Source organism: Lemur catta, chromosome 21 (assembly GCF_020740605.2).
Source record: "Lemur catta isolate mLemCat1 chromosome 21, mLemCat1.pri, whole genome shotgun sequence".
Taxonomy (NCBI): domain Eukaryota; kingdom Metazoa; phylum Chordata; class Mammalia; order Primates; family Lemuridae; genus Lemur; species Lemur catta.
Window position 1 is genome coordinate 10144089 of NC_059148.1, and position 13021 is coordinate 10157109.

General features: G+C 50.0%; 1 protein-coding gene and 1 gene segment (V, D, J or C); both read left to right on the plus strand.

Moving 5' to 3' along the window:
- The window catches only part of LOC123625663 (immunoglobulin lambda-1 light chain-like), a 995149-nt gene that overhangs the window by 305621 nt on the left and 676507 nt on the right, over positions 1 to 13021 (plus strand). The gene's annotated exons all lie outside the window — the stretch shown is intronic.
- Positions 6891 to 13021, plus strand: part of LOC123625660 — a 636038-nt gene continuing 629907 nt past the window's right edge. The window contains 2 exon segments of the V gene segment in view: positions 6891 to 6971; positions 7091 to 7416. Coding sequence covers positions 6926 to 6971; positions 7091 to 7416 — 372 coding nt within the window.

A 13021-nucleotide genomic window follows, 5' to 3' on the forward strand; every position in this document is an offset into this window, starting at 1 on the left:
CTGCATTTTAAGAAGTCCCCTAGGTGACTAAAGGTTATGGGGAGCTTCTGAGGAGTTCTAAGCAAAGGAATGAAACGGCCAGATGTTCACTGTACATCGACCACTCTGGCGCCTGTGTCTGGAAGATTGTCAAGGAGCAGGTCCAGTTAGAAGGCTCTGGCAGTGTTCCAGATTATGTTCTTACATTTGATAAATAATCATATTGCATGCAGTATACTTATTGCATACCATGTGGCAAAACTACTATCTGCCCAGGAGCTACAACCTAAACCATACCATCTTTTTCAGGAAACAAAGTAAGGAAAACATACTCCAAGGGCTACACCTCCCAATAAAGGCAAGCTAAGATGGCAATAAATAGGAAAAATTTAATCCAAAATAGCACAGACTGTTAAATGAAACCATTCTATCTTATCCTGAATTTTTTAAAAAAACTAAAAAATGGGAACCATTGGAAAGGGTTGCCTCTGAGGTTGTGACACTTTGAATGGATCCAAGGAGGAAAGAAATTGCTGATTCATTTGGTATATATTTTTAAAATTTCAAATAAAATCTTTTTTGACTAATAAGGCATGTTTCTTTTGTCAAAATCCTTTCAAATCAGTTTTATTTCATCTAAAATTCTAATTTGTGAGTGTCATGGACCCTGATTAATAAAACTTTCACATTTGCTAACTGTTATATCCATTATGACACAAGTAAACTATAATAGGCTCATTAGCCTTTGCAAGGCCATGAGATAATAGACATAAAATGTTTGACTAGAAATCCTATATTTACAAGACAAGCGGTTGGTCAATCAGTGGGGGTAAAGATAAGATTTAAAAATAAAGCAATGTAACTAATGAGAGAGTAACTAAAAATCAAAACTTTAGCCCAGCTTGAAGAATGTAAACCTATTCTGTACATGCTTTATCAACTAAAAATATTTTCTCCAATTGTTTACAATTCTACAAAGTTAGAAAGTCATGAGGCTTCAGGCCATAAGATTATTCCATCCTTCATCTGCCATTTGCATTTTAACAAATAAACTTGAGATCTATTTTGCATCAAAAAAACCCACCACCACAACAAAAGAGAATGCTCTGATAGAAAACTGAGTTACCATGACACTGCAGACATGGCAGCCAGGGTGCAGACTCACAGGAGCACTTGGCCACTTTCTTTTATGTCCAATTCACATGATTCATACACCACACTATTTTTACCCTAGCAATATAGCAAACAACATTAATCCCCTTATCAATCCTACAATATAAATGATAACACAAGTTCAAATCGGTAAGAAACTAATCCAATAAAATTGTAATGACAACAACATCAACAAAAACTATTCCACTGCCTGGCAATGGCAAAACTGTATTCTACAGTTCAGGAGTTTTACTTCAAAGCTTTCTTATCCCAAACAGCATTACCTAGCAATAGACAAATATTTACCTATGAGAGATTTCTCCACTCAGAGTGGGCACACAAGGTAGTTTGTGTAAGGCTGGTGGCGGGCACCCCACCCCTCCCTAATGAAGAAAAGAAGAACCCCACAAGACCTGCTGAAAACAATGCCTGCAAGGCCCAGCTAAGTTAAAGAATAGCCACACCTGGACGGTTACCCTGATAAGGGTCTCCATTCTGGAATATATACGTACCACCTGCCCCTCCTACTTCTCAGTACCCAACCTAAAACCATAACCGAAAATTCCTAACTCTTCGTGCCAAAAAAGCCCATCCCCCAGCTCTAAAACATATATAAGCCCACATACAACTTCTGGGCCACACGACTTCTCGGGCCCCTCTCTTGGGACCCATTACCCTCACCCACGAGTGCTCAAATAAAGCCTCATTGCTTACCCCTTTCAACTCTGTTCATCTTTCTCTCTCTGACGCCGACCATCCAAAAACCTTGCAGTTTGATTTCTAAAGACTTACTGATTTTCCCTACATTTTAAGTTTTTTATTAGGGGCACTCTAGTTCAGGGGTCCAAGAGTTAATCCTAATTGAGATGCCACACATTTTTTTGAGGACTTGAAAGAGTTAGCCAGAGTTTCAAAACGCCAGCACTAGAAAGGACCTCGGAGGCTGTCTAATACCACCCTGGCCTTTCACATACTGAACTAGGGGAAAGCACTTTGAAAACTGACAACACTACACAGAAAGTATCATTTTCACCCATGAGGCCCAGGGAAGTTAAAAACACACAGGAAGTTAACCACAGGACACCAGGGCCTGGAATTCCAAGCTCCCCATCCCCAATCCCACACTATGAACATACCAACTGAGTGTACTATTTTACACTTTGTAAATTGTTCTAGGAGGCTTTGATACCGATAAAATTGTATGAAGAACATAGTTATGCACATATGGCATTTGACGAATTCTAAAAGCTAGACCTTGCAAAATTATGAGTACAAGCAAAGGACGTGCCCCTTTCTCAAAACAGAAACAAGGTACTTTTTTCTGACATTACTATTTCCCTGCCTCACCCACAATTTCAGTAACATAAATTCAACCACCCCAACCTCCTGTTCAAACTGTTTATTTATTCTTTAAATGACAGAGTGGCTTCTATAAGCTGCTACCTTCACACACTTAGGAAACAGAGAATCTGCACCCAGACCTCCTCCCGACAGGTGAATGCCCCGGGTCCCTCTTCAATTGACCCATCAAAGCAGCAAGATGTTTAATGTTGACAATAGATTCACAATTTCGTTTAAGCAAAGATGATTTACAATTTCGTTCTGATGCCCGTACTGAATAACTTCGCTGAAGATTACACAGGACATCAGATGTTTAGAACAGGCTGCCTTCTCTTGCACAGAATTAAACGAGATTACAGCTTGATGCAATTAATTCCAAAGCCTTCTGGTCCACAGTGCCGACAATTAGGGATTTCCAATAGAGATTTTTCTAGGCATATTTTTCATGTTAGCCTTGGTGACTCCTTTTCCTAAAGTTGGTGGGTGGGAAAATGGGATCATCAATTAAAAAAAAAAAAAAAAGGAAGAAGTGAGGAAGAAGACCAAAAGCAGGGTTTTTCTTCCTGGATTTATATACTTTGCAAAGACATTAATAAATATACCAAATATAGTCCATTGTGGCAGTATTGCTACATTAGAGGCCTAGGCTTTTTATTTCATACATTAGCCGGGGTACTTGCCCCTTGTCTGACATTTCTACTTAGTAACATACATTTCAAGTCAAATTTTCCCCCTTTCTCCTTTTTTTCTCAGCATCAAAGACACGTGTGCTTTTAAAACAAGCTGCTAGAGCCTTGTCTGATGACCACGTCCCAGCATGGCAAAGGCTGTCTCTGAAGGGCTTTCCGGAGTGTCCCAGGCCTGTGGTCCCGCAGAGTAAAACGGGGTGTGTCCTCCGTACATTCAACCCACTTCCCGCAGCTCCCTGAGGCGACCCCTGACAGCCTTTCTCTGGGCGTCCAGATCTCAGGCCACTGGCCGCTTTCTTGGGTTGTGTCACCACAAGGGGGTGGGGGTGGCAAGAGCACAGCTGAATCCCCCAGCCCCGCTCCACTAAGCAGCCCGCCTTCCCCCACTGAGGGGCACCTCTGCCTTGGGGGTCTCAGCACTAATACTGCCCCTCCCCTCTCGCACCCGTCCTATCACACAGGCAAAGAAGCAAGGGGGGCCCACAGGCAAACCCAGAATTAGGGGGCAGCGAGAGACAGGCGGGCATCTGGGGCGCCCTGGGAAGAAGAGTCGTCCCAAGAGGTCTCGCCCGAGGGGGTGCAGCCGCCCCCAAAGCTCCGGCCCAGCCAGGGAGCGAACCGGGCCGAGCCACAGCGGCGGGGACAGCCGGGACCCCCCAGCGGCTTCAGGTCCTCCTCCCAGGGCCCCGCGTGACGGCCCCGCCGCTGCTGGGACTCCTGCCGGGCGGTTTGGCCGCCACCAGCCGGGAGGGGCGGAAGCCGCCATCGGGGCGGCCACAGCCCCCCAGCTCGCGCGGCTGCCCCCGCCCCGGGGGCCGCTGGCCGCCGTGTCACCGCCCAGCCGGGTCGCACGGCAGGGCCTCCAGCCCCGGCCCGCAGCGCCGCCGCCCGGCCGCCCGCCACGCGCCCGCAGCCGCCCGCAGGGAGCCCGGGCAGCAGGTCCCCCGTGCGGCCGCGGCTGCGGCTCCGGCTCCGCCTCCGCGTCCCCCCGCCCGCGTGACCGCGCCCGCCCGGCCTCCCTCCCGGAAACGCGCACGGCCCAGACGTGTCGTCCCCCGGGAACGCGGTCTGTCCCCGGGAAGCCGCCGTCCCAGCTGTCAGCCCCGCGGAGGGAGAGAAAATGGAATCCCTCTCCCCGCCCCCCCCAGCTGCTTTATTGGGGTGGGGGACACCGTGTCTTCACAGTGGCCGACTGGGCAGTGGGCCTCGGCACTGTCACCTATTGGGGTGGGGGCTCAGGGTGGGGTCGCTGCGGGCCACAGCCCTCCCTGCCTCTTGCTTTCCCCTGGGGGTCTGAAGAACGAAAAGGGGAAAACAAACTGGACATGGGAGGCTTTCTGTGATGGTCACAGAACAGGGACACTTGTAAGCTCTGTGCTGTCCCCGCTAAGGGTCCGGTGCTGAGGGAGCCAGTAGCCACTGGAGACAGCAAAGTCGCTACAGAGGAGCGTATCAGCATATTCTGCCAACCACTTGCTACTTCCCTCTTTTCCTGGAAACCCGAAGGTAACTGCCATCCTCCATCTTCCATCCTTCTCCTTCCTTGTGCAGGGGGTGGTCCAGGCCCCCACATGATGGGTGGACCTGTCAGAGGGTCCTGTTCTCTGTCGGGATTCAGATGTCCACTCTTCACACTGGTGTCTCTAGACACAGACTGGTGACCCCCGCTCAGGTACAGCACACATGGGTGAGTGGAGTTAGGCCTCACACTCATTATTAGCTCTGTCATTTTCAGGATAGGCCTCTAATCTCTGAGAGCCTCATGTCACTCCCAATCCTACAAAGAAAATGCACATTTGTTTTAACCTGCCGCCCTTTGGAGTAATTTAGTAGTAAGTGACAGGTAAAGAGGGAGGAGTGGCAGCGCAGGGCAGAAGCAGGACTGGTGAGTCGCTCATCTGTTCTGCCTCCTCCAGCTCCCTGGAGCAAGTCTCTGTGCATCGATCAAAGGGCCTGGGCCCTCCACACCTGGAGGTTTCAAAATTGAATCCCCCAAATGAGGGACCTGATCCTGCTTCTCATCTTTGCTGTCCCCTCTGTGTTGTCACAGGTAAAGATGCATGCGGACACTCCCCTCCCCCATTCTTCTCAACAGTGAGGACCACTTGGGGTCACCCCTGTCCCTTAAATGAAAGAGAGAGATGCTGTTTCAATAAGATGGTCATCACATGGAGAGATTTTATTTTATATATATATATATATATATAGAGAGAGAGAGAGAGAGAGAGAGAGCACACCTGCTCTAATGCAGTGAGCTGCGGAGTGACCTTCCCACACTACAGCTGAAGAGAAAATCTCTTCTGCTCTGCTTCAGGGCAAGAGACTCAAGTCCTGACTTTTGATGGAAACATCCACACGAAGAAGAAACTGTGACACTTTAGAGCTCTTCAGTGAATGTGGCACTTAAGACCCTCTTCAAACCGGGACAGCAAAAAAAGACAAAAAAGAGAACAACCCCAAAAAAAAGGTGAAGGAAGAGAGAGCCTGGGACATCCAAAACCCCTCCAGAAGGACTTCGGTGATGTCTCACTTCATGGGTGTCCAGGGGATGGGGAGGACATGAAGAGGCAAATCTGTGTCTCAGCTAACAGACCTGGTGTGGCCCTAGGGACAGCTCCACCCCTTCTGTTCCCTCTGTCCCTGGATTCACAACAGTGGCCTTCCACGGTGTCCATTTCCATCCCCCATGCCTGGCACACTGCTGCCTACTCCTAGTGTTTTCATGGTGTTTCTGGAATGAATGGGAGGGTCCCCTCTGGGCCATGGCAAGCAGGCATCACACTGGACTCTCAGGGTCCAGTGCCCAGGCTGTGCTGACCCACCCGTCCACGGTGCTGGGGTCTCAGGGGCAGCCTCACCTGTAGCAGGAGAGGCAGCGACATGGACACATGCTGTGGCCCGAGTGTAAAGGCCTCCAGGACGGACCCCAGAAATGTGGGACACTTTACCACCCCCCGTGTCCACACTCTGCTCTCTGATTATTTGCACACTCTGCTCCACCTTCTGACAACCTGCACCTGCTCTAGGAATGTTGTGTCCTTTGTTTGTCCCCAGCAGGACCCCACTGTGACTCACACCCAGGGCACTGTCACCTCCTTCCCTGGCCCCTGTGGAAGGAGCTGCTCAGGGCTTTGCCCCAGAGCCCTCTGTGTCCTCCCCTCCCTGCAGCCTCCTCACACTGGAGGGTCATCGTATTTATCAACCTCCTTCTAGACGTCCAGAAAAGCCTCCTGAGAATATATTGTTTATTCACGTCAGTACCGTGGGGCAGAGCCAGAGGCACAGAGGCTGTGGGACCACCAGGCTCTCAGGCCAGTGCTCAGGCAGGAAACCCACTCAGAGACTGCGGTCTGGCAGGTGAGCAGCAGGGGGCGCTGTGAGTCTCCCAAGTGTTTGAACAGGGGGCACCCATGGCTGTGCGGCCCCCCAACCTCCCCAGCACTGGGGCTTTGCTGCCTGTGTTGCTGATGGGGACTCAGCAGCTGTGTCCTCCCTGGGCTGGGCAGAGTCTCCTGCTCACAGGACTGTGGAGGATCCTGGCAGCTGCTCCCTCACTGTTCCCTCCCAGTGGGCAAGCTCAGAGTCTCACCCATCAGACCCTGTGTCTAAAAGCCAAGGTCGGATCTCCAGTGGTGCCCAGTGGAGCAGAGGTCTTCAGGGGGTCAGACAAATTTGCATGAACAGACCCTGCAGGCAAATGGAGAACTTCAAAAAGGCCTGGGCAGCCCAGCCCAGCACTCGGGTTCAAGAGGTCTGAGTCCACCATGGCCTGGACCCCCCTCCTCCTCGTACTCCTCTCTCACTGCACAGGTAGGGGCATCGTGGTCCAGGGGCAGCTCCTGAGCCTGTGTCATCCTCCTCTGGCTCATACCTCCAAGCATCCAAGCCCTGGTCCCTGCCCCGGCTCCCATGAGTGTCTGTGTTTGCAGGTTCCCTGTCCCAGCCTGTGCTGACTCAGCCGCCCTCCCTCTCTGCATCCCTGGGATCATCGGCCAGACTCACCTGCACCCTGAGCAGTGGCTTCAGTGTCGGTAGCTACAGCGTACGCTGGTACCAGCAGAAGCCAGGGAGTCCTCCCCGGTACCTCCTGAGCTGCTACTCAGACTCAAGTAAGCACCAGGGCTCCGGGGTCCCCAGCCGCTTCTCTGGCTCCAAAGATGCCTCGGCCAACGCAGGGATCCTGCACATCTCTGGGCTGCAGCCTGAGGACGAGGCCGACTATTACTGTAATATATGGGATGGCAGCGCTAAGACTTACACAGTGATCGAGACACACGGGGAAGTGAGACAAAAATCTGTCCCTGTTCTTCTGGCCTGGTGCTGTCATCCTTCGCTTGTGGCTCTGACAAACTCTCCCTCAGGTGGTGGCTTCTGTTGTCAGATCTTCTACCAATACCTGATTTTTCTTGGACGAATAAATCTGACAATGTTATATCCTGCTGTTGAATTCAACTTTTCCATTGACCCACTGCTCAAATTTCGTCACCCTGTGCATGTTGTGTAGGGTAAATTCCTTGTTTAAGATAAAAATCTCTCCACGGAGACTTTGGAAGAGACCAAACATATTTCACTGAGGCCGTGGCTGGCTCAGTGTAGAACATCTGAGGAAAGATGTAAGTGGGGTTGTAGTCCTGGGAGATGCTGTCCCAGGTGCACGTGACCTGCTGGTGTGTGAGGAAGGGGAGGCGTAGGCAGCTGGCAGGAAGTTAGGGGAACCCGACAAGGTAGTCGGGGCAGAGGCCCAGACCGGGTGCAGGAATCACTGCTCTGAGGCTGATGGGCAGAGTGTGGGAGCAGGAGACCAAGGCTGGGAACTGCTGGCCTGAGACTGTGCTGTCACCTACAGTGTGCACCTCAGGGGATGTGGCCTGGACTCTGCCCTCACCCCAATGAAGCAAGGCATGACCTGCAACCTGTTTGAAGAGAATCACCCACAAGATTCTTTATAGGAGAGGACACCCTCAGAATTTCAAGATTCCTGACAGTATTTCCAAGAGTGGGAAGTGGAACCTGCATCCATACTCCCTGGACAGGCAACACAAGACCTTTCTCACAAAGTGCATCCCCTCTACTAGCTGCCGTGGTCTGTTCTAGAATGTGTGGGTAGGTCCCTCCCCACATTGGTGCTGCCGGTCTGGTCTTGTGGGGGTACAGATTCGGGGGATGCATGCTGGGGGTTCTCGGGATTCAGACCTTTCAGGAGTTTTGTAGGACCCAGGGCAAAGCCTTCTCCGTCCCCCAACAACTGCCATAGAATGTTCCACACAGCAGGAACCAGGAAATGCCAGAAAGGCAACAGAATGATGCCAATTTCCATGAAGTGCCTCTGACTTTGCTCTGTGAATGGAGCAGGGAAAGAGATCTCTGTCTTTTGTACCCTAAGGGACAGGGCTATGGGCTGTCCCCATGCTGTCCTGGGACCCTCTTCCTCACTGTGCTGGAACATGACCCAGGCCCAGGCTCCTGAGGCCCTGCAGGCTTCCCTCCCAGCTCTGCCCACCACAAGGGGGCGCTGTGCTGTGCTCGCAGGTCTCTGCACCTCTCTCTGCTGGTGCCACCTCCTGCAGGTGCTGTGCTCACTCAGCTGCCTGTCATCTGGGAGTAACATCACCCCCTCCTGCACTGGAGTGAGCTGCAGAGTTGGGGGAACACGATGTTCTGGCCCCACCAGCTCCCAGGAGAAGGCCCAGGTCATGATACTCGGTGGTTCCCAACTTGCAGGGTCCCACATAGTATCTCTTGCTTCTGTCCTGGCCACGGGGGCCCCTGTGATGCTCTGTGTCTGTCTGAGGATGAGGGCGATGATTACGCTCAGGATGTGGGAGGAGCCCAGTGCTAACCCAGGACACCTGCCCCACAGGGCAATGAGGCACAAGTCTCCTGTCCGATCCCCCATCCTGAACCATAGACCCTCTTTCAATATCAGGCTCAAGGGACATTCCTGCAGTCATTTCTCCCTCCAGGGCCAAGGTTCTGAGGCCCCTCACTGGATCTGAAAACTTCTGTCCAGCCAATCCTAACATGAAGCTATTAGCATAAAATATCCCAACCTCATCATAGCCACGAAGGAAGGCAGATCAGGTGGCAAATGTTCTTGGTCATCTCACACGTCTGGGCGTGTGTCCTTAATGTGTGCTTGTGCCCATGTCTCAGGACGGGCATGTGGCTAGGAGTGAGCGTGGTCACCATGTGGTCCAGGGAAAAGGTGGTGAGATTTGTGAAGTCAAAGAGGAAACTCACACATGTCCCTGCTCTTGGCTTTACCTAACGCAGCTCCCTGAAGTCTGCAGGGTCCTGTGATTGTCCTCAAGTGGGGCAGGAACATTCCCTCGAATGGATGGCTGGGACACCACAGAAAATCAGGCAGGAAGAAGGTGCAGACTGTAGAATACACTAATCAAGGAAAAGACACTAGATTATGCCCAAGAAAACTAAAAGACATTTGAGGGTAATGCAGTTCCCTGTAGGTGTAAAAACAAACTGGACAATGAGGGTTTCAAATCACCACAAGGTCCTTGTGAAAACATATGCTGAATTCCAGCCCACGTGTGGCAGGGACAAAAGAGATGAGAAGAAACCTCTGGAATCCAGATGGAGGGAATTTCCACAATTTTTTGGTGCTGACATGATAAAAGCCAGCCAGAGGCTCCCTTGAGAGTCCTGCAGGGTCACAGCACAGGGAGAGGGAAATGGGTTGAATATAGAGTTATGCTGAAGTCAGAATCAACAGCACCGCCAGCAACAGCAATAGTTTCAATAGTTTTCATAATTAATACATGTGGACATGTACAACATCTAGTGATATTGATTATCAAAAAGGACAGGGATTGTGTAAACTTTTGTAATATTCTCTGTTGTAGGGAAATTGGACAAAATATTAAATTAATGTGGGCCCTAAGGAGACAAGGTTGCAACTGGAAATATCTAGGGTCCCTAATGAAATAGTCGGATGTAAAAGCAAACAGCTAGTGAGTGTGAAATGATTCAGTGGAAACACTTGATTCAATGAAAATAAAAAGGGAGACAGGAGGAATTAAGCAACAAGCCCAGATGAAGAAAGAGAAAGGTAGACACAGACACAGGATCAGTAATTGCACTAAATGTAAATTCACGGGTGGGTGAGATAAAAATAGAGCCCATTACAACAAAGATACACGTGTCCCTGTCCCTTCTGCCCCATAGGGGAGTTTAAAGATGAAGTGTTTTTACATATTCCATGATGTTCACACCAATTCATGCAAACACAGCACATTTTTTTTAATTTCTGATAATGCGACATATGATGTCCTGTTTTGCTCTGGGTGGAGTTGGCAGGAGTCTCTTACTTTAATGACGACGCTGTTTGTCCTCTGAACAGGCAGTTCCACTGAAGCTCCCGCTGGTCATGGGCAGTTACTTACAGCGAACGAGGGTGGCCAGGCGAACTTGGCAGCACCGCTCTGTGTGTCACACCCACAGCCCTGGTCCCCACGCTGCTGATACTGCACACAGATTACAGACTGTGCCAGCGAGAAACCCCTGTCCCTTCGCACTCCCAGCCCCGGGCTCTGAGATTTCCCAGGGGTCTCACTGCTGGAGGGAGGAGGAGCCTCTGATCACCCACAAAGAAGAGGAGATGTTATTTCACCTGTGCAGGGAAGAAAATGCTCACAGGGCTGGGCTTAGGTTTGGGGAAAAATAGATTGTTGGGGCAGGAAGTTGAGACTTCACACAGCTCATCCTTCAGCCCTGAAGTTTCCAGAGAAGAAATGCAGGATGCAGGTCCCTAAGGCTGTGGGGAGCTGATTTGGTGAAAGATGTCACTTCAGATCAAGAGTGCATTTCCCCATCCTCAAGTCATAGGCTTCAATGGGACACATTTGGCCAACTTCAAAGACAAAGATTATGATACAGGATGAGAGAGACGTGAGGCTCCAGGACCATTTCAGCAGATGGAAGGCAGACTGCAGGGGACCCATTTCCAGTATCGTTTGACTCATGGCAAAATCTGAAACTAAATGCTTACAAAGGGGAATGTGTCCCATTGCTCCTTAGAATGACCAAAGGAAAATTAACAGAGAAAACTAGAAAGCAAAAGTAGGTGCTATTTCAGATGTATTGACAAAACCTCTAGAGAGTCTCATGATATAATATCCAAAATGTCTTCAATACAATAAAAAAATCACTTGTCATATCAAGAACCAGGAAAATTACAACTTGAGTGAGGAAAAGACAATGCACAGACACTGGCACTGAGATGATCTAGGTGATGAAATTACATGGCTCACGTACTTAAGTCAGCAACCGTACAGTTCCTAGGATGAGCGATTTCTGATATTCTTGAAATAAATGAGAATGGAGAAAATTTGAGAAAAAATTACAAGTCATAAGAACAAACTGAACATAAATTACAAGGCAAAAAATTTTAAGTTAAATTTAAAAAAAATCTCCTTGGACAGACTTAAAAACAAGTGAGAATGAAACTGAAATTTGGGCATTGGACAAGACATTTAATACAATTAGAGAAAGTGGAAGCCATAGTTATCACAGCCCAGCTGGGGGCGCTGTGGATCTTCCCAGAGCTGAGCCAGGCCTGAAACACACTTAAATGGTTCAAATTTCATGGTCCCTGGGCCTGTGCTCACTGGCCTCAGTTAGAGGTGACAGCAGGTGCTTCCTCCCAAGGGGCAAACTCAGAGCTGATATCAGCCCAACTGTCCCTGACAAGAGAGTTGCCCCCTGGGCCAAAGACACAGAATCCCATGGTGCTGGTGGTGTTGGTGAAGGGCTCATATTTGCATAAAGCATGACGCAAACACACCCTTCTCCCAGGGAGCTGAGGAGGAGACACAAGACCTATCCCAGAGACCAGAAACACCTGTGACTCTAGAGGATTTTTGGCAAGGCCACACCATGGACTGGACTCCTCTCCCTCCTCACTCTCTGCCCAGGTGCGAAGAGATTTCAGAGAGCAGCCTTTGAAGGGTCCCCTGTCCTCCTTCTCAGTCCTAACACGTGTGTGATTCGGGTTCCACGGTTCTGTTCTCAGTCTCTGGTGACTCACGAGCAACACACCCCAAACCTCCCTCAATCTGACCTCCTTCTGCTCCTGCCCAATGTCCCTAGTGGCTTCTCCTCCAGTCACTTCTATAGTGTGGACCATCCTCACCCTTCCCTTCCCATCTCTGATTCACGACTTCCACTCTCAACGCTCCGGTCTATCTCCTTCGTTCCAATTCCCTTCTCTCCTGTGAGCTCCTCAATTAATTACTAAAGCATTTGTATAAGAAAAGTCCTGGAATTTGAAAATATCTTTTCTTCTGCATTTTTACATCCTCTGTTTCTCTTGAACTTCTCTGATCCTGCACTTCAGCAGAAGCTCACAGTGAGCTGATTCCATTTTCTCATCGCTCAGGGACCTTCCCCTTCTCCTCCCTGGGTCTGTGCTCATTCCCCAGGGAACCCAGTGAGTCACCAAGCCTGCTCACTTACCCTCCAGACACTCCCACTCTCTCCCTGTGTGTGACCTCCTGAGGAATCACGTGGGGAGGGAGAAACCTGCTGCATGAGCAGCCTGGGAAATGGCTTCGTGGCTGGATTGTCCCCGTTCTCTGCAAATGTACATTTTATTTCACGTACAGTTTGTATAGGAGACATCCCTCCCCTTTTAATATAGGCAGAGTTGTGTGTCCTGTTCCCACTGAGAAGGCTGAAATAGGAAAGTTAAAGACTAAGACAAGGTAGGAGCTGCAATGAGGAGGGGACTGGCTCTGTCCTTGTGCAGGGAGCAAGCAGTGGTCAAGGCCCTGGTGGGGACAGAAACCTCTGTCAGGACCCCCTGGCATCTGGTCCCAGACACACTGCACCTGGGCCTGGGCAGC